Source organism: Bombina bombina, chromosome 5, assembly GCF_027579735.1.
Source record: "Bombina bombina isolate aBomBom1 chromosome 5, aBomBom1.pri, whole genome shotgun sequence".
NCBI lineage: Eukaryota > Metazoa > Chordata > Amphibia > Anura > Bombinatoridae > Bombina > Bombina bombina.
The window spans coordinates 288,321,719-288,343,525 of NC_069503.1; the positions used below are offsets into that span (position 1 = coordinate 288,321,719).

At 40.9% G+C, this 21,807-nt stretch overlaps 2 protein-coding genes across 2 annotated transcripts in view; both read left to right on the forward strand.

Annotated features, from left to right (window-relative positions):
• The window catches only part of AKAP9 (A-kinase anchoring protein 9), an 894,005-nt gene that overhangs the window by 370,706 nt on the left and 501,492 nt on the right, over positions 1–21,807 (forward strand). The gene's annotated exons all lie outside the window — the stretch shown is intronic.
• LOC128660269 (mothers against decapentaplegic homolog 1) lies at positions 7,230–8,812 on the forward strand. The gene has a single exon (XM_053714028.1). The coding sequence runs from the start codon at positions 7,657–7,659 to the stop codon at positions 8,662–8,664; it is 1,008 nt and encodes a 335-aa protein (XP_053570003.1). The 5' UTR covers positions 7,230–7,656; the 3' UTR covers positions 8,665–8,812.

Below are 21,807 nucleotides of genomic sequence, written 5' to 3' on the forward strand. Positions count from 1 at the left end.
AGTGGCACCTTATCTGGACGACATTATAATCCAAACGTCGTCTCGTTCCAAAGCAAATGCTCATACAGACATTGTTCTAGCCTTTCTCAGATCTCACGGGTGGAAGGTGAACGTAGAAAAGAGTTCCCTGTCTCCGTCGACAAGTGTTTCCTTCTTGGGAACGATAATAGATTCTTTAAAAATGAAGATCTTCCTGACAAAGGTCAGAAAGTCAAAGCTCTAAACGCTTGTCAAGTTGTTCACTCTATTCTGCAGCCTTCCATAGCTCAGTGCATGGAAGTAGTAGGGTTGATGGTTGCAGCAATGGACATAGTTCCTTTTGCTCGAATTCATCTAAGACCATTACAACTGTGCATGCTCAAGCAGTGGAATGGGGACTATACAGACTTGTCTCCAAAGATTCAAGTAGACCAGATGACCAGAGACTCACTCCGTTGGTGGTTGTCACAGGATCACCTGTCTCAGGGACTGAGTTTCCGCAGATCAGAGTGGGTCATTGTCACGACCAACGCCAGTCTATTAGGCTGGGGCGCGGTCTGGGATTCCCTGAAAGCTCAGGGTCTATGGTCTCGGGAAGAGTCTCTTCTCCCGATAAACTTCCTGGAGCTGAGAGCGATATTCAATACTCTCCGGGCTTGGCCTCAACTAGCGAAGGCCGGATTCATAAGATTCCAGTCAGACAACATGATGACTGTAGCTTACATCAACCATCAGGGAGGAACAAAGAGTTCCTTGGTGATGAGAGAGGTATCCAAGATCATCAAATGGGCGGAGGATCACTCCTGCCATTTATCTGCAATTCACATCCCAGGAGTAGACAACTGGGAGGCGGATTATCGGAGTCGTCAGACTTTCCATCCGGGGGAGTGGGAACTCCACCCGGAGGTTTTTGCCCAGTTGACTCAATTATGGGGCATTTCAGACATGGATCTGATGGCGTCTCGTCAGAACTTCAAGGTTTCTTGCTACGGGTCCAGATCCAGGGTTCCCAAGGCGACTCTAGTGGATGCATTAGCGACGCCTTGGTAGTTCAACCTAGCTTATGCGTTTCCACCGTTCCCTCTCCTTCCCAGGCTTGTAGCCAGGATCAAACAGGAGAAGGCCTCTGTGATTCTGATAGCTCCTACGTGGCCACGCAGGACTTGGTATTCAGACCTGGTGAATATGTCATCGGCTCCACCAGGGAAGCTACCTTTGAGACAGGATCTTCTAGTACAAGGTCTATTCGAACATCCAAATCTAGTTTCTCTACAGCTGACTGCTTGGAAATTGAACGCTTGATTTTATCCAAGCGCCGGTTTTCAGATTCAGTGATAGATACTCTGGTCCAAGCCAGAAAACCTGTGACTAGAAGGATTTACCATAAAATATGGAAAATATATATCTGTTGGTGTGAATCCAAGGGATTCTCATGGATTAAAATTCCATTCTCCAAGAAGGTTTGGATAAGGGATTGTCAGCGAGTTCTCTAAAGGGACAGATTTCTGCTTTATCTGTCTTGTTACACAAACGACTGGCAGCTGTGCCAGATGTACAAGCTTTTGTAAAGGCTTTGGTCAGAATCAAGCCTGTTTACAGACCTTTGACTCCTCCCTGGAGTCTAAATTTAGTTTTTTCAGTTCTTCAAGGGGTTCCATTTGAATCCTTACATTCCATAGATATCAAGTTACTATCTTGGAAAGTTCTGTTTTTGGTTGCTATTTCTTCTGCTAGAAGAGTTTATGAATTATCTGCTTTGCAGTGTGATCCACCCTATCTGGTGTTCCATTCAGATAAGGTTGTTTTGCGTACCAAGCCTGGTTTTCTTCCAAAAGTTGTTTCCAACAAGAATATTAACCAGGAAATAGTTGTCCCTTCTTTGTGTCCGAACCCAGTTTCAAAGAAGGAACGTTTGTTACACAATTTAGATGTAGCCCATGCTTTAAAGTTCTATTTAGAAGTAACAAAGGATTTCAGACAAACTTCTTCTTTGTTTGTCGTCTATTCTGATAAGAGGAGAGGACAAAAAGCTACTGCTACCTCTCTTTCTTTCTTTCTGGCTGAAAAGCATTATCCGATTGGCTTATGAGACTGCCGGACGGCAGCCTCCTGAACGAATCACAGCTCACTCTACTAGGGCTGTGGCTTCTACATGGGCCTTCAAGAACGAGGCTTCTGTTGATCAGATATGTAAGGCAGCGACTTGGTCATCTCTGCACACTTTTGCCAAATTCTACAAATTTGATACTCTTGCTTCTTCGGAGGCTATTTTTGGGAGAAAGGTTTTGCAAGCCGTGGTGCCTTCTGTTTAGGTAACCTGATTTGCTCCCTCCCTTCATCCATGTCCTAAAGCTTTGGTATTGGTTCCCACAAGTAATTGATGACGCCATGGACCGGACACATCAATGTTGGAGAAAACAGAATTTATGCTTACCTGTTAAATTACTTTCTCCAACGGTGTGTCTTGTCCACGGCCCGCCCTGGTTTTTTAATCAGGTTTGAAAAATTTCTTTTCTATACACTACAGTCACCACGGCACCCTATAGTTTCTCCGTTTTTCTCCTAACCGTCGGTCGAATGACTGAGGGGGCGGAGCCTGGGAGGGACTATATGGACAGCTCTTGCTGTGTGCTCTCCTTGCCTTTCCCTGTGGGGGAGGAGAATATCCCACAAGTAATGGATGACGCCGTGGACCGGACACACCGTTGGAGAAAGTAATTTATCAGGTAAGCATAAATTCTGTTTTTTTGCTGTCTGTGCATTTTTTTAGGGGTTCATTTTTGTTGTTGTCATTTTTAAAAAACCCAAAGGCTCCTTTCAGAGCCATTTAGTTAATTTAAATAGTATTTAACCCCTAGCTTGCCAGCGATCGCTATAAATCACTGGCATTAGTATAGCTGTACTTTTTTGCTGTCTGTGCATTTTTTTAGGGGTTCATTTTTGTTGTTGTAATTTTTTAAAAACCCAAAGGCTCCTTTCAGAGCCATTTAGCTAATTTAATTTAATTTAAATAGTATTTAACCCCTAGCTTGCCAGTGATCGCTATAAATCACTGGCATTAGCATAGCTGTACTTTTTTTAAAAAAAAAACCCAAAGGCCATTTAGTTAGTTAATTAATTTTGTTTTTCTGTGACAGATACAATAATGTCAAAGAAAACATATAGTGCTGAGGAGGCATATTCCATCCTTGCATCAGAGTCAGATGCCTCTATGTCTGACTCAGACCCCAATTTTGACCCTGCCATATGCTCAGATACATCATTAGATGCAGTCTCAACTGATAGTGATGTATCTGTGGCTGCTAGCCCCCCTGCTAGAAGGAGGCGTGTTGCTGCCATTGCCGCTGAAGAGTGGGTAACGCCTCATCTCCAGAGGCCAGATATCCCACCCTTCACAGCAAATGCTGGCATAAATATAGATGTGGCAGGTTTTAGCCCCCAACAGTTTCTGGAGGTGTTTCTGGGTGATGATGTATTGGGGAAGATTGTCGCCCAAACTAATTTATATGCCCATCAGTACCGTGCTGCAAAGCCTGAAACATATTTGGCAAAGCAGCAATGGGCCCCCATCAATGTGCCAGAATTTAAAAAATTCTGGGCATTGACTATGCTGATGTGCATCATAAAGAAACCCTCCATTCGCTCCTACTGGAGTACTAGCCCCATCTGCTCTACCCCCATTTTCTCCCAGACTATGTCGAGGAAGAGGTATGAAATGATTCTTCATTTCATGCACTTCAGCGACAACAGCCTGTGCCCCCTAGGGAGCATCCCCAATTTGACAGGCTGTATAAAATCCGCCCCCTGATTACCCACTTTTCTGCCAGGTTTGCAGAGGCTTATACACCTGGAAGGAATATATGCGTTGATGAATCCCTGATGAAGTATAAGGGAAGGCTGGGATTCAAGCAGTATATTCCTTCCAAGCGCTCCAGGTATGGGGTAAAGGTGTATAAGCTCTGTGAGAGCGAGACTGGGTATACTCAGGCCTTCCGGGTTTATGAGGGAAAGGATAGCCACCTTGACCCTCCAGGTTGCCCAGAACATATGGGAACCACTGGCAAGATTGTCTGGGACCTGATATTACCCCTAATGAACAAAGGGTATCACTTGTACTTAGACAATTTTTATACAAGTGTCCTTTTGTTCAAGCTGCTGTATTGCTTTGATAAAGTAGCTTGCGGTACTATTAAAAAGAACCGCGCAGGTTTCCCAGGACAACTTGTACACACCCGGCTACGAAGGGGGGAGACCTCAGCTCTGCGCCAAGAGGAGCTGTTGGCACTTAAGTACAGAGACAAGAAGGATGTATACCTTCTTACCACCATCCACACAGAGAGGACGGTGGCGGTTTCTGTACGTGGCAGAGCTGAGATCATAAGGAAGCCAGTGTGCATCAAGTCTTATAACCGGCATATGGGTGGGGTTGATCTGGCTGATCAGCTGCTGCAGCCCTACCTAATTATGCAGAAGACAAGGGCCTGGTACAAAAAGGTTGCAATTTACCTAATGCAGATTGCAACCCACAACGCTTTTTTGTTCAAAAAAGCAAACCCCGGAATGAAACAGACTTTTTTACAATTTCAGCTCCAGATCATTTCGGGGATTTTGTACCATGATGCACCTGCTCCCCGGGCGGTGATGGGAGAGAGCAGAGTTGGGGCTACTCATTTTATTTTTAAAATCCCCCCCTACTGCCGCAAAGCAGAGACCACAAAAAAAATGCAGAGTCTGTACCAAGAGGGGGCAGAGAAGGGACACTGTATATCACTGTCCTGATTGCCCTGGACAGCCTGGACTCTGCATTGGGGACTGCTTCAAGCGGTACCATACAATGGTAAATTTTTAAAAAATAAATACATTTGCTGTTATTTTTTTTTTGGTTATGTTTACTGTTAAATTTTTTGTTGTTATTTTTTTACTTTTAATGTGCCAGATTTTTACATTTCACTAATATATTTTTTTTCTAAAATGTGGCTATTTTTTTTTTTTTACCAAAACCCCTGTCAAACCTATGCATGGAGGGCATAGGTGTTCTCAGGGTGCCTTGCAGAAAACAACCTGTAGTATTTTTTTTTGCACTAACTTACAACAGTCTCTCCTAAATCATAGTCAAAAAGCAATGTGTGTGTAAAAATGAAAATTGAAAAATTGCCACCATACACTTTCTCCAATTTTTTTGGCTAAAACGGTTGCTTCAAAGGCATCATAGCACACCATATACAATACCTTGGGGTGTCAACATTTCAAAAATATGCACATTCATGGCAATAAATTAAAGTGGGGTATACAATAGGCCCCAAACTAAAGATAGGCCTATCAGAAGAAATACTCTCACTTAATAACTAAAATCACAAGTCATAAAATTGTAACATAACCTTCCCAAAATCCTGGCAAACCTATGCATGGGGGGCATAGGTGTACTCAAGGTGCCTAGCAGAAAACAACATGAAGTATTTTTTTGCACTAACTTACAACAGTCTCTCCTAAATCATAGTCAAAAAGCAATGTGTGTGTAAAAATGAAAATTGAAAAAATGCCACCATACAATTTCTCCAATTTTTTTGGCTAAAACAGTTACTTCAAATGCATCAAAGCACACCATATACAATACCTTGGGGTGTCAACATTTCAAAAATATGCACATTCATGGAAACAAATAAATTGGGGTATTTTAAAATACCCCCAAAAAGACAATAGGCAAAGAAAATATGTTAAATGTGAAAAAAAAATCACAAACGCATGTCGGACATTTGGCATTACACCCCCCGAACAAGCCAAGAAACTTATGCATAGGTGGTATCACTGTACTCAGGAGATGTTGGTAAACACATATTGGGGTCTTTTTTGGCAGTAACACATAACAGGAGCTGAGAATTCATGTCTAAAGTACAATGTGTGTGAAAAATAACACACAAAAAATGACTGCCCAATAGTTTGACAAAGACTGGTGGTTGAATTAGTGCATGGAAAGTGTTAAAATACCAGCATTTGAAATACTCTAGGGTGTCTACTTTTCAAAAATATATGGTTTGATGGGGGTAAATTACATTGGCCGACTTCAGAAATGTCCTACATAGGACATGGGTGCATGGGATGTGAAAATTCCAAGTTGAAAAACTGGAATGCGCCCCCTAAAATGAAGGCCTTTTAGCCCCCAGAGAACCCGACACACCTATACATGGGTGGTATCACTGTACTCAGGAGATGTTGTTGAATACATATTGAGGTGTTTTCTGGCAGTAACACATAACAGGGACTGAGAATATATGCCTAAAGTACAATGTGTGTGAAAAATAACACAAAAAAGTGACTACCTAAAAGTTTGACAAAGACTTGTGGTTGAATTAGTTAATGGAAAGTGTTAAAATACCAGCATTTGAAATACCCTAGGGTGTCTACTTTTCAAAAATATATGGTTTGATGGGGGTAATTTACATTGGCCGGCTTCAGAAATGTCCCAAATAGGACATGGGTGCATGATGACAGATATGAAAATTCCAAATTGAAAAACTGGAATGCGCCCCCTAAAATTAAGGCCTTTTAGCCCCCAGAGAACCCGACACACCTATACATGGGTGGTATCACTGTACTCAGAAGATGTTGTTGAACACATATTGAGGTGTTTTTGGTCAGTAACATATAACAGGAACTGAGAATCCATGCCTAAATTACAATGCGTGTGAAAAATAACACACCAAAATGACTACCCAAAAGTTTGACAAAGACTGGTGGTTGAATTAGTGCATGCAAAGTGTTAAAATACCAGCATTTGAAATACCCTAGGGTGTCTACGTTTTAAAAATATATGGTTTGATGGGGGTAATTTGCATTGTCTGGCTTCAGAAATGTCCCAAATAGGACATGGGTGCATGATGACAGATGTGAAAATTCTAAGTTGAAAAACTGGAATGCGCCCCCTAAAAATAAGGCCTTTTAGCCCCCAGAGAACCCAACACACCTATACATGGGTGGTATCACTGTACTCAGGAGATGCTGCTGAAGACATATTGGGGTGTTATTTGGCAGTAACCCTTAACATTCTCAGTAAATGTATTCTTGAATTGCTATTTTGTCAAAAAATCACCACTTTTTTTTTTTTTTTTTTTCAAACTTTGGCATAGATTGGTGGTAAAATAGTTGCATGGAAAGAGTAAAAATACCCCATGTTTAATACCTTAGGTTTTTTTTTTTTTTTTTTTTTTTTAAATATATATGTGAAGGGTTAATCAGGGATTCCGGACAGATATCAGTGTTCCAATGTAACTATCGCTAATTATTTTTTTTTTAAATTGTTTGGAAATAGCAAAGTGCTACTTGTACTTATTGCCCTATAACTTGCAAAAAAAGCAAAGAACATGTAAACATTGAGTATTTCTAAACTCAGGACAAAATTTAGAAACTATGAGATCGATCCAGGCAGCCGGGGAGAGAGGAGGAGGGAGCCTCACATCCCGGGTTGCTGCTGCTGGGGAGGCATGCGAGCCGCTGGGTTTATTATCTGTATTTACCGAGTGGTTACAACGGTCTAACAGCGCACGGACAGATGCTGCTGGGAACCGCAAGCTGAGACTCTGGCACTGGATAACGTCCACTTGTAGCTTGGAATCTGACATTGCAAACCTGACCCAGCTGTCTTTTCATAGTGTTCAGTGACATAACTTCGGACTGGTCACAATGAATGTCACAAGCTTGTTTTCCTTTACTAGCCCAGCAGTGAAAAAGCTGCTTGGGTGGAAACAAGGTGACGAAGAAGAAAAATGGGCTGAGAAAGCTGTAGATGCTTTGGTAAAAAAGCTGAAAAAGAAAAAAGGAGCAATGGAAGAACTAGAAAAAGCCCTAAGTTGTCCAGGGCAGCCTAGTAACTGTGTTACCATTCCCCGCTCCCTGGATGGGCGATTACAAGTTTCTCATCGCAAGGGCCTTCCACATGTCATTTATTGCAGAGTCTGGCGCTGGCCGGACCTACAAAGTCACCATGAACTGAAACCCTTGGAATGCTGCGAGTATCCCTTTGGTTCTAAGCAGAAGGAAGTTTGTATAAACCCATATCACTACAAGAGAGTTGAGAGTCCTGTTCTTCCTCCAGTGCTCGTCCTAAGACACAGTGAATACAACCCTCAACACAGTCTTCTGGCTCAATTCCGCACCTTGGAGCCAAGTGAGCCCCACATGCCTCATAATGCCGCTTTTCCAGACTCTTTTCAGCAGCCAAATAGCCACCCGTTCCCTCACTCGCCTAACAGCAGCTACCCAAATTCTCCTGGAAGTAGCAGTACTTATCCATACTCCCCAGCTAGCTCTGAACCTGGGAGCCCTTTCCAAATTCCAGCGGACACACCTCCTCCTGCTTACATGCCACCGGAAGATCAGATGACCCAGGACAACTCTCAGCCAATGGACACAAATATGATGGTGCCTTCCATCCCTTCAGAAATCAATAGAGCTGATGTTCAGGCTGTAGCCTATGAGGAGCCAAAGCACTGGTGTTCTATTGTCTACTATGAGCTCAACAATCGTGTAGGAGAAGCTTTTCATGCCTCCTCAACAAGTGTGTTGGTGGATGGTTTCACTGATCCTTCAAACAACAGGAACAGATTTTGCCTTGGGCTCTTGTCCAATGTGAACCGCAATTCCACTATTGAGAACACCAGGCGGCATATTGGAAAAGGGGTGGGGTGCTGAGTATCACCGTCAGGATGTAACAAGCACCCCCTGCTGGATTGAGATTCATCTTCATGGCCCTCTTCAGTGGCTGGATAAAGTACTTACTCAGATGGGCTCACCCCATAATCCTATTTCTTCAGTCTCTTAATTGAGCAGGACACTAATGTCTATGAATGCCGTAAAGCCTTGCATGTACTTGAAGGATGTTTGAGTCAAACATACTTGCAAAGAGGACTTAATCTTTTTGGGGGGTAGCCTCTAATACTTGATGATTGTGACCAACTCAACATGAGGGGGAGAGGATGAGTTGAAAAACTGTATTTAGTTCCATTGTACAGCTGCTTTCTAAGGTGGCCCTTACAAAGGCCTCAAAATGTTCGTTTTAGGATTTGTATACCGAGGAGCATTGTAAAAGAAAAATAATGCTGTGTAAAGAAAGTGTCCTGGTAGCTGTGTACAAGTCAATGAGTAATTTTTTTGGCATGGGGAGATAATACAGCAATTTTTGTCTTTTTTATTGGGGGGGTAATCTAAGAAGCAAGTAGGTTCTGTAGTAGTTTGTACATGAAAACTTTTTTTTTTAAATGGTGTAAATACTATTGTCAGGATGTTAGCACATATTTCCTGTTAATGTATCATGTTGCCCCCTACACAAACAGCTCATTTCCTGTTAAAATAAATTGTTGTCCTGCCCCCACGCCATTTTTTTCCCTATTTAGCCCAAGTCTAAATATGCTATGTTCCAACATTAAGAGTAAGCAGGGAGATTGAGACACTGTGCCAGATTAAAAAAAAATGAATAAAAAAATGAGCACACTTAGTTATCCCAAGGCTTCTGTCTGACTTCTGCTGTGCATTGCATACATGTTGCATTTGTTTGTGTGTGTGTGTGTAAAGCTTTTTCTTTTATCCAGCAATTAGGTACCTCCCCACAAAAGCCTGGTATCTATAACAGAATGAAGCAAAAGTGCAAATTCTCTATGTATTTGTTTTTATAGCACCAGTGTTTGCTTCTTGCATTTCTTCGTATTTGGTAGTATAAATAAGCTTGACTGTTAACTCATGCTCTGAGGGGGCTTGTAATATGATTGTTGCCCCTTGCATTTCCGCAGTTCATGCGTAATATTACTCTGCCTTTAACTGCTAACCCTTTGCAGCTTGAAGGCATTGCACGACAAGTATACTTTTTGAAAAAAACAATTGCCAGACTATAAAATGAAAGTTTGAAACCTTTTAAATTCTGAGTTCACTTAGCTTCAATGTGTTTGTTTTTTGTTTTTATATATATTGTTTACTTTTTTGTACTTTGTGTGGTTTTCCCAGACTTTTATATTCAGTTATGCTGTAGTACTTCTCCAAAGTACTTTTTATTCCAAATCTAGTGGATATTACTAATACATTAAAATAAACTCTCTAATGCTTAAAAAAAAAAAAAAAAAAATTAGAAACTATTTAGCAAGGGAGTTTTTTGGTAGTTGTAGAAGTGTAGGAGATTTTGAGGGTCAAAGTTAGAAAAAGTGTGTTTTTTTTAATTTTTTCCTCATATTTTATAATTTTTTTTATAGTAAATTATAAGATATGATGAAAATAATGGTATCTTTAATTGAAATTGTTTTTATTGATTTTATAAACATAATAGAAAAACATAGATATACATTAAAGGTGAATATCAGTAATTACACATATTTCGCTGACAAGTGCTGTGGTAGTCTTTTACACATAACTCGTAACCTTTTTACAGCAAGTGGAATTTATCACTTTTGAGAATATCTCACCTTTCAAATTATGGTATAATAAACAATACATCATAACCTTAATACAAAACCCCTCTCCCACCCTCCCCCCAGGTGTTTCCAAACCTTATACGTATCTTTCCTTTATCTAATGAAACGTAATGTCCAGTTATTGCTATGGAATTCAATGTTAGTAGATTCGTCTCATACTTCGAGGAACCAAATATCTGTCCATAGTGGGATCTTTCTATTTCCTTCCGTGCTACCTCACTATACCTCTCTCTTTTACTCATTTCCCTCCTGGTTGGGGTGTGGTCTAGCATAGCCTTTCATGATCCAGTAGAACCATATTTTTTGAAACTGTTCATTATTCCCCTGTGTCCATGCTGCTAGTTCTGACATTAGGTAGGTATCGTTTATCTTATCTAGTACTTCTGTCCACCCTGGAGCCCCTACCTTCCAATGTCTAGCAATGCATATACGAAGGCAGGTACATAAGGTCTTAATAAAAGTATTAATCGCTGAATTTAGAGGACGTACCCTCTCGTGTAAAAGTGCTTGGGTTATTGTCAACTCAATCCTTTCATCTAATGTATCGCTAAGGAGGTTCGATAATTTCTCCCATAATGGCCGTACTATGGAACAGTCCCACCACATGTGTCTATACGTGCCCCTCACTCCACACCCCCTGTAACAGAGAGCACTATTTAGGGTGGGAATGTGAGCTGTCCGTTCTGGGGTCAGGTACCATCTAAAGGCTACCTTCAAGCAATTTTCTTTCATGTCTGCACTAAGCAGACGCTTCCCTGTTTCTGAGAAAATCTTTTCCCAAGTTTCCTTTTCCCTCACTTCCCCTACATCTCTCTCCCATCTCTCCATATTGGGACCCTTAAGAGTGTCTTTCTTTCCTTGCAATGTTATGTAAATCTGAGATATTACATGTTTCCCCCTAGATTGTGTGGTGCATAATCTTTCTAGTAAGGTCAAGGGTTGGCTTGTTCTACCCGCCATGTATTGAGAAATAGCTGACGAGATCTGTAGGTAGAGAAACCAGTTTAAAACGTTTGGCTGAATCTTGTCTCTGATATGGTTAAAAGTGAGTGTTGCTGATTTATCTAGGAAATCCGCTACCCTATATAACCCTTTATTTTCCCATTTTCCCACCACTTTTCTTAGTTCCTTAGGTAGCAAAAACTTTAAAGGTAATAATACTGACTGAGGACTCAACAAGCCCATCTGTTTAGCCATCCTATGCCAGGTGTAAAGTGTCTCATGTGTCACTGGTGATCTGTATGTGAGTTTTTTTGTCTTCCACAAAGGGTCCCATAAAATATCCGCTGGATTCTCGCTGCCCTCAATAGCCGCCTCTATCTTTGGCCAAATGACTCCCTGAAAGTTTTTCCCCAGGATGACCGACTGTGCCAATCTAGACGCGTGATAATAGTCCACTAGATTCGGAACTCCCACCCCCCCATCCGTCTATGTTGTTTCAACAACTGTGATGCAATGCGAGGTTTACCATCTCCCCTCAGGAACCGAAATAGATCAGACTGTAAGGCATTTAGATCCGTCACGGGGACCCCAATCGGCAGAGCTCTAAAGAGGTATAAAATCCTAGGGAGGACATTCATTTTTATAGCCGACAGTCTCCCATACCATGAGAACCTACTCTTCTTCCAGTTATTTAGATCCTTCCTAATGGTTTTATAAATAGGAGTATAATTTAACCCATATAAATCTGAGAGAGTGTTATTTATCTTGACACCCAAGTAGGTTATGTGGGTTTTTGCCCATGTCAAATTAAAATTTAGTTCTACTGTTTTTTGTGTATGAGAGGGGAGACAAATCGGCAAGGCTTCGCATTTATCCAGGTTAATCTTATAGCCTGAGATCTCTGCGAATTTCCCTAAAATAGCATACAGGTTAGGTAAGGAAATTAAAGGCTTCGTCAGCGTCAATAAAACGTCGTCCGCAAATAGTGTTAATTTGTATTCGTCGTTTGCTAACTGTACCCCCGACACATCTACTGATTGCCTTATAAGCGCTGCAAGTGGTTCAATACAAATGGCAAATAGAAGCGGTGAGAGTGGGCAGCCCTGACGAGTACCATTCAAAATGTCTATGGACCTAGAGATGTATCCTGCAGCCCCCACTACCGCCGTTGGTCTTGAATATATGGTTGTGAGTGCCTTTATAAAGGCTCCCTTAAATCCCATTTTGTCTAAAACTCTAACCATAAAAGGCCAATCTACCCTGTCGAACGCTTTTTCCGCGTCAAGTGCTAGTAGCAGCGATGGTGTTTTAGTCTGTACAAGGTAGTCTACTAGAGTCAGTGTTCTCCTAACGTTATCTGGGGCCTCCCTTTCCATAATAAAGCCTACTTGGTCTTTGTGGATGAGTGATGGTAGAATCAATTTAAGTCTGTTAGCCATAATTTTTGTAAAGATTTTGAGATCTGTGTTAATCAGGGAAATGGGCCTATAGTTCTGACAATATTTCAAATTTTTTCCTACTTTGGGTATCACCACAATCTTGGCTTGTAACATATCCCTGGGTAATTCCCGTCCCGCCAATATGCCATTACAAAAAGTCAATAAATGGGGTAATAATTCTTTCTTAAATAATTTATAATATTCTCCTGTTAATCCGTCTGGGCCCGGCGCTTTACCCGTTTTAAGGTCCTTGATTACTGATAGTATTTCTAAGGTCGTGATGTCTGCATTCAACCCTGTCAAGTCTGTGTCCTGTATCGTCGGTAGTTTAGCTTGCTCTAGAAAATCCTGTGTTTGCCGACTGAGGTCCCCCCCATCTACCTTTTTCCCATCATAGAGACCTTCATAATACTGAGCGAAAGTCTCGGTTATTTCCTGAGGGTTTGATGTGGAATTTCCATCCTGTTTGTGGATAGAGGGTATGGCAAAGAACTTGGTTCTTTCCCTCAGTTTATATGCCAGATATTTATCTGGCTTATTTGCGTATACATAATAGTGTGCCCTGAGCCTCATAGCTGCGCGCATAGAGTTATCATTTAAAATTGTAGACAATTCTTTCCGTTTGGACTGGAGGGACTTATAAACCCCTTAGGATAGTGTGCGTCTATGTTCTAGCTCAAGTGTCTCGACCTCCCTCTGCAGTGTGGTCACTATGTGTGTTGATTGTTTTACCACTATCGACTTCTCTTTGATAAATAGACCTCTCATCACAGGCTTATGTGCGGCCCAGACCGTTAACGGGTTAACCGTGGACCCCTCATTTAACTGCCAATATTCCCTCAATGCTATTTTTATCTTCTCTTGTATGCCTGGGTTTTTAAGGAGCGCTGGGTTAAATGTCCATGATCTGGGTCTTAAAAAATTTAGAATTCCCGCTAGCTCTAAGATTACTAATGTATGATCTGACCATACACACGGTTGCGTGCTCGAGGTCACTAAATTAGGGATCATTATTTGACTCACAGGGGGTTGTGTGCCCCCATCGATTCCCTAATCGATTTGACAACTGCATTATGGCGATGTTGTTTACTTGTCTGCCCTCTAGCTCCATCCCCCTTAAAGGAGTTCATGGAAACATTAAAATCCCCCGCCAAGATAATTCTATCCTGTGACCATTGGGTAAGGTGTTGTGAAATTTTCTCAAAAAAGGCATTCTGGGTTTCATTGGGTGCATACACATTACAAAGTGTGACTTTAGTGTTTTGAATTGAGCCTCTTAATATCACAAACCTGCCCTCGCTATCCCTTATCTCGCTATCAAGTATAAAGTCCAAAGATTTATGTATTAGGATTGTCACCCCCCTTTTTTTTTGAGTCGGTTGTTGAATGAAAGTGATGGGGGAACTGTCGCGACCAGTATTTAGGGATTGTCTGGGACACGAAGTGCGTTTCCTGGAGAAAAATTATGTTTGCATTTACCTTCAGGTAGTGTGTCATTGCCGTCCGTCTCTTATTGTCTGTATTCAACCCCCTAACGTTATGGGAGACTAGTCTAATATTATGTGTCATCCATATTCCCCCTCTCCCTTCCTCTCATGTAGTTGTGTTAAGCCTATCTCAGCTATTCTGTTAGAGTTAATAAAAATCTCCTTTCCCACATCAAACCAAAGTACCTGATACCCTCTAGTACCTCGAGATCTCCTCCCATTCTTACTTCCAAATCTATAAGGAAACACCTGGTTAAAAAAACAAAAAATGAAATAACAAAAAACATTGAACATGTAAACAAAAACTTTGATAATCCCCACAGGATTCCAACACATTCTGTTCCTAAGTGCAGATATCATCATACCCTATTCATTATGACTTAATAAATGTCCTATCTAAAGGCAAGAATAGAGAAGGGCAACAAAAAACAGTAGGAAAACATTCCATGGCATAGAGTAATAATTGTAAATAATAAGTCAAACAGGCAGGACCTCATCCCCCACATTCTATCTCTGCATAATACCTGCTAGGGGAAGAAAAAAAGCATGAAATTGCAACCCAAACTTAGCCCCTTCTTCCAGTATGGTTCCCTGTTTATACTGTATGAAACTTTCAAACAACAAACTTTTTTTTTATCAAACTATTTGCAGATTGTCATTATACTTATCTGGCCTCTGGAGAGCGTCCTTACTGGCCATATGAGTTCAGAATTTTATCTCCTGTTACCATCCCCTTGTTTTCAACACATAAGAAGGGGAGAAAAGAAAAGAGAAAAGGGGGGCTCCCCCCTTATTCAAGCAGATTTATTTTAAACTTCAGAGTGATCAGGTTTTCCGTTTTTTGTCCGGAATTTTGGACCAATGCTTCTGACGTGGTCTTCCCCCCTGGTTGTTCAGCTCAGAGGAAGGTTCTTGTTGCGGCATAGCCAGAGGATCTAATTTCATTTTACGGCAGATTTCTGGGATTTCCTGAGGATCTTTGATAGAAAAAGACCTGTTTTCCCACGATATATGCAGGACAAAAGGAAAGCCCCATCTATATGGAACTTGGTTTTTCCTCAGTAGCGAGGTAAAAGGTCGAAAAGAACTTCTTCTCTGTAGGGTCCGTAGGCAAAGGTCCTGATAAAATTGAATAACGTTCCCTTGGTACTTAAAAGTGGGATTCTTCCTCGCAGCAGCTAGCAATTCCTCTCTCTCTTGAAAGCGCAGCATCTTGATGATAACATCCCTGGGGGGGTCTTCCCCCTTTGGTTTGGGTCGAAGTGCCCTGTGAGCCCTTTCCATTTGGAATTTGTCTTCACCCTCTGAGCCAGTAATACTTAGGAAAAGGTTATGCAGATAGAAATTTAACTCTTTAGGGCCTATTGTTTCAGGGACTCCTTTTAGACGTATATTAGATCTTCTGCTACGGTTCTCTAAATCTTCTAGTTTATCGTATATATCGTCAATTTCTGATTGTTGAGAGGTAACTTTATTTGTTACTGCATTCAGATCCTCTACCATTGAGTCCCCATTTTCTTCCAGGGAGTTTACTCGGGAACCCAGATCTACTATCTCCTGTTTCAATTCCGTTACACTATTAGTCACAGAATTTTGCAAGCTCTCCATTCTTTCTAGCAGTCTTTCAAAATTTATGTTAATATCTTGCTTGGAGACAAGATGCTCCAAATCTGCTTTGGTGATAGGCCTTGAGTCTTCTGATTTGTCTTTAGAGCCCTCATCCACCTCCCTCTCCTCATCTGAGTGTTGCATCTGTGTATCTGGCATCTTATCTCCCTTCAGAGGTTTAAAGAAAAGGTTAGTCGAGGACTGTTTAGCAAGTGATTGCGTTTTGGAATTTTTCCTTGCAGTCATTGTGATAATTTCTTGTCTCCCTGTGAAGTGTGGCATGTACTATAGGAGTGAGGGACAGCTAGGCCGCTAGCGAAAAACAGCTTTCAGTTTTTATTGTCAGCAGGAATAAGAATATTATGTCCACCGGCACAGGAACTTTAAACATTCACTTTTAGCACCTTTGTTGCCCCTAGTGACCGGCTTTTTCCCAAGGTCTTTTTATATCTGGGCCCCCATGTCGTGTTTAAGAAATAGTGGCTGAAGGGGTACAGGGTTTGGGGCCTGCTGGCTTATAGATAGAGCATAGTAGTAAAAAGAGTCCTCCTCCAGAATCACTCTCCCCGTGTCTTATATCTCCATGTCGCATCTGAGCCTATTAACCCAGTGTATATCTTTGGGAGCGGTGTCTTGGGATAGTGTTATGTCTCTTTTAATTTACTTGTGAGCATGCCTTTTATATAGATCCCTTATAGCCTTTCCATTTAATGACCGGTAAAGGCCTCCAGCCTAAATGATATGCGTGGTCAGGCTTTCCCTGCATACCTGTCAATCCAGAGCCCAGATATTGCAACGGCCATTTACTCCTTCATCATTTCCCTTCTGTCGCCTCTCCTGTCCTCTCACATATTTGTGGATCGTCGATGCGATTCTTTCAGCCTCCACTTCAAGTGTCTCTAACTCCTTGCGCTCTCGCTGTGAGAGCTATGTGTGAAGTAGTGCCACGTGGGCTGTAGAGATGGCGGCTATACCGCTGTTGCGCTCACCTCCGTAATTAAGGTCCTTGGATCAGCGTGGCAAAGATTCTCTATTAATCCATAAAGACCACAAACATGTTTTCGTGTGTCAAGCCTCTCCTGTGCTTAATTTCTTGCCTCTTACATCAACTTTTAAGCCTATTTACTTAATGTTCTGCACGGAGCTTCACCCTTAGGCTTCCATTCCTCAGCTCCTCCAGGCTCCGCCTTAATGGTATCTTTAGAAAGTCCATTTAATGCCGAGAAAAACGGTACATAATATATGTGGGTACAGTAAATGAATAAGAGGAAAATTACAGCTAAACACAAACACCGCCGAAATGTAAAAATAGCCTTGGTCCCAAACGGACAGAAAATGGAAAAGTGCTGCGTTCATTAAGGGGTTAATATAACCGTATTGGTTATGAAAAACTGCGGAATGGGTAATAAAGGAAGTATCTATCTTTATGAACAATAACATGTTATGGAGTAGACTGTCCCTTTAAGAAAACAGTCAGTTAATCAGCGTCAACAAAAGTTGATTAATATATTTACAAAAAATACATCAGATATATTGAAATATCTTCTATGTGAAGAACATTAAAATGTAAAATATTCATAACTACCTTTGGGTTGGCGCAGTTGGTCTAATGCATGTCAGGTTAGTGTGCAAGCGATAAGTTTTAAAGTTTATAGGGATAAATTATCATGGTTGCGATATCTGAAGTTAGAGCGCATCAACTCGCTCGCCAACATTTTACTTTCAACTTGTAATCCACGCGCATTAAAAGTTTACTTCTGGCTGTGTTTGCACGCAAGGGAAAGCGGTAAATAGCGCTCGACTTGTAATCTGGCCCTATGTGTTCCACCCCCAAATAATGGGTTAGACACATAACAGATTCACACTCATCCTATTGTAGTTCCTGAGCAAGACAGGGTCAGTGATTGATTGGTATGTGTGTGTGCTGCTCCTAATTGTGTCACCAGCTTTTTCCTGCAGGACTTCAGCTATGCTTAAGGACATCAAAGTGCAAAACTAATATGCTCTAATGTTACTTAGCAAATTATAATTGCCCTATTGCTTGAATATAACTACAGTTGTATGCAAAAGTTTAGGCACCCCTGACAATTTCCATGATTTTCATTTATAAATAATTGGGTGTTTGGATCAGCAATTTCATTTTGATCTATTAAATAACTGAAGGACACAGTAATATTTCAGTAGTGAAATGAGGTTTATTGGATTAACAGAAAATGTGCAATATGCATCAAAACGAAATTAGATAGGTGCATAAATTTGGGCACCATTGGCATTTTGTTGATTTGAATACCTGTAACTACCTAGCACTGATTAATTGGAACACACAATTGGTTTGGTGAGCCCATTAAGCCTTGAACTTCATAGACATGTGCATCCAATCATGAGCAAAGGTATTTAAAGTGACAGTCAACACCAGAATTTTTGTTGTTTAAAAAGAAAGATAATCCCTTTATTACCCATTCCCCAGTTTTGCATAACCAACACAGTTATAATAATACACGTTTTACCTCTGTAATTATCTTGTATTTAAGCTTCTGCTGACTGCCCCCTTATTTCATTTCTTTTGACAGACATGCAGTTTAGCCAATCAGTGCTCACTCCTAGGTCACTTTGCGTGCATGAGCTCAATGTTATCTATATGAAACATGTGAACTAATGCCCTCTAGTGGTCAAAATGTATTCAGATTAGAGGCAGTCTTCAAGGTCTAAGAAATTAGCATATGAACCTCCTAGTTTTAGCTTTCAACTAAGAATACCAAGGGAACAAAGCAAAATTGGTGATAAAAGTAAATTGGGAAGTTGTTTAAAATTGCATGCCCTATTTAAAACATGAAAGTTTTTTGGGACTTGACTGTCCCTTTAAGGTGACCAATTGCAAGTTGTTGTTCTCTTTAAATCTCCTCTGAAGAGTGGCAACATGGGGGCCTCAAAACAACTCTCAAATGACCTGAAAACAAAGATTGTTCAACATTATGGTTTAGGGGAAGGCTACAAAAAGCTATCACAGAGATTTAAGCTGTCAGTGTCCACTGTGAGGAAGTGGAAGACCACAGGCACAGTTCTTGTTAAGGCTAGAAGTAGCAGGCCAAGTAAAATATGGGAAAGGTAAAGGATGGTGAGAACGGTCAAAAACAGCCCACAGACCACCTACAACATGAACTTGCTGCAGATGGTGTCACTGTGCATCGTTCAACAATTCAGCGCACTTTGCACAAGGAGAAGCTGTATCGGAGAGTGATGCGGAAGAAGCCTTTTCTGCACACGTGCCACAAACAGTCGCTTGAGGTATGCAAACGCACATTTGGACAAGCCAACTTCATTTTGGAAGAAGGTGCTGTGGACTGATGAAACAAAGATTGAGTTATTTGGTCATAACAAGGGGCGTTATGCATGGCGGCAAAAGAACACAGCGTTCCAAGACAAACACTTGCTACCCACAGTAATATTTTGTTGGATGTTCCATCATACTGTGGGGCTGTGTGGCCAGCGCCGGTACTGGGAAACTTGTTAAAATTGAGGGTCGCATGGATTCCACTCAATATCAGCAGATACTTGAGAATAACGTTGAGGAATCAGTCACAAAGTTGTAGTTACGCCAGGGCTGGATATTTCAACAAGACAATGACCCAAAACACTGCTCAATATCTACTCTGGCATTTATGCAGAGGAACAAGTACAATGTTCTTGAATGGCCATCCCAGTTCCCAGACCTTAATATCCTTGAAAATCTGTGGGGTGATTTGAAGTGGGCTGTCCATGCTCGGCAACCATCAAACCTAACTGAACTGGAGATGTTTTGCAAGGAGGAATGGTCCAAAATATCTTCATCCAGAATCCAGACACTCATTACAGGCTATAGAAAGCGTCTAGAGGCAATTTTTGCTAAAGGAGGCTCTACTAAATATTGATGCAATATTTCTGTTGAGGTGCCCAAATTTATGCACCTGTCTAATTTCATTTTGATGCCTATTGCACATTTTCTGTTAATCCAATAAACCTAATTTCACTACTGAAATATTACTGTGTCATTCAGTTATTTGATAGATAAAATTAAATTGCTGATCCAAACACCCAATTATTTATAAATGAAAATTATTGAAATTGTCAGGGGTGCTTAAACTTTTGCGTATGATTGTATGTTTAACTGCTGCAAAGTTAGTCATCTCCAGAGCAGCAGTGCAACTAGTTGAACACATCTGGGGGGATAATAATATAAAAATGATCCTCCAGTACTGCAAGATCACTCACAAGATACTTCTCCAAGGGGCATTCCTGCTTTTCTGTATGTGTAAAAGAGACAAGCCCAGTGCAATATAGCACTTCAAGACAGTAGAGTTCTTCTGCATTTACACTTTGGGCGCGATCCGATATCGATCGCAGTTTGCGGCGCAAGCGAGGAGACCGGCGTCGCCCGCAGTTTCAGCTCGCAACTCAAGCCATCCCATATAGGTCGCCGTCAGATGCTAACGTGCCGTAAGTCTCACAAACCAGCGATGTCCAGAAATCTGCGCAAGTACAAATTTCTGGCGTCGCCAGTGACTTGCGCCACGTTAGAATCTGCCGGCGCCTATAAAACCTGACTAAAGTCTAAAACACCCGCACTGTCTAACACGCCTCCCTAACATAGCCCGCACTGTCTAACACGCCTCCATAACATAGCCCGCACTGTCTAACCCTCTATCCGCTATCCCCCCTCACTAGCCTAACAATAAAAAAGCTATTAACCCCTAAACCGCCGCTCCCGTACCCCGCCGCAACCTAATAAAGTTATTAACCCCTAAACCGCCGCTCCCGTACCTCGCCGCCAGCTATATTATATCTATAACCCCCTAAAGTGAGCCCCTAACACCGCCGCCATCTATATTAATATTATTAACCCCTAATGTAAGCCCCTTACACCGCCGTCATCTCTATTAAAATGATTAATCCCTTATTTAATCTACCTACCCCGCCGCCAGCTATATTATCTATATTAACCCTAAGTATATTATAGTTAATATAGGTATTACATTATATATATTAACTATATTAACCCTAATTATATTAGGGTTAATATAGTTACTATAGTATTTATATTAACTATATTAACTCTATCTAACCCTAACTAAATTTATATTAAATTAATCTAATTCATTTATAAACTAAAATATTCCTATTTAAATCTAAATACTTACCTATAAAATAAACCCTAAGATAGCTACAATATAATTAATAATTACATTGTAGCTATGTTAGGGTTAATATTTATTTTACAGGTAAATTGTTAATTATTTTAACTAGGTATAATAGATATTAAATAGTTATTAACTATTTAATATCTACCTAGTTAAAATAATTACCCAATTACCTGTAAAATAAATCCTAACCTAAGTTACAAATACACCTACACTATCAATAAATTTAATAAACTACTAACATCTATCTAAAAATACAATTAAATTAACTAAACTAAATTACAAAAAATAAAAAAAAGATTACAAGATATTTAAGCTAATTACACCTATTCTAAGCCCCCTAATAAAATAATAAACCCCCAAAATAAAAAAAATTCCCTGCCCTATTCTAAATTCAACAAATTTCAAAGCTCTTTACCTTACCAGCCCTTAAAAGGGCCTTTTGTTGGGCATGCCCCAAAGAATTCAGCTCTTTTGCATACAAGAAATACAATACCCCCCCCCCCATTACAACCCACCACCCACATACCCCTATTCTAAACCCACCCAAACCCCCCTTAAAAAAGCCTAACACTACCCCCCTGAAGATCTCCCTACCTTGTCTTCACCACACCGGGCCGAACTCCTGATCCGATCCGGGCGATGTCTTCCTCCAAGCGGCAAAGAAGAATTCTTCCTCCGGCGATGTCTTCCTCCAAGCGGCAAAGAAGAATTCTTCCTCCGGCGA

Bases quoted from the DNA above. Each gene is read 5' to 3' on its own strand.
- LOC128660269 (XM_053714028.1), top strand. From the start codon at position 7,657: ATGAATGTCACAAGCTTGTTTTCCTTTACTAGCCCAGCAGTGAAAAAG.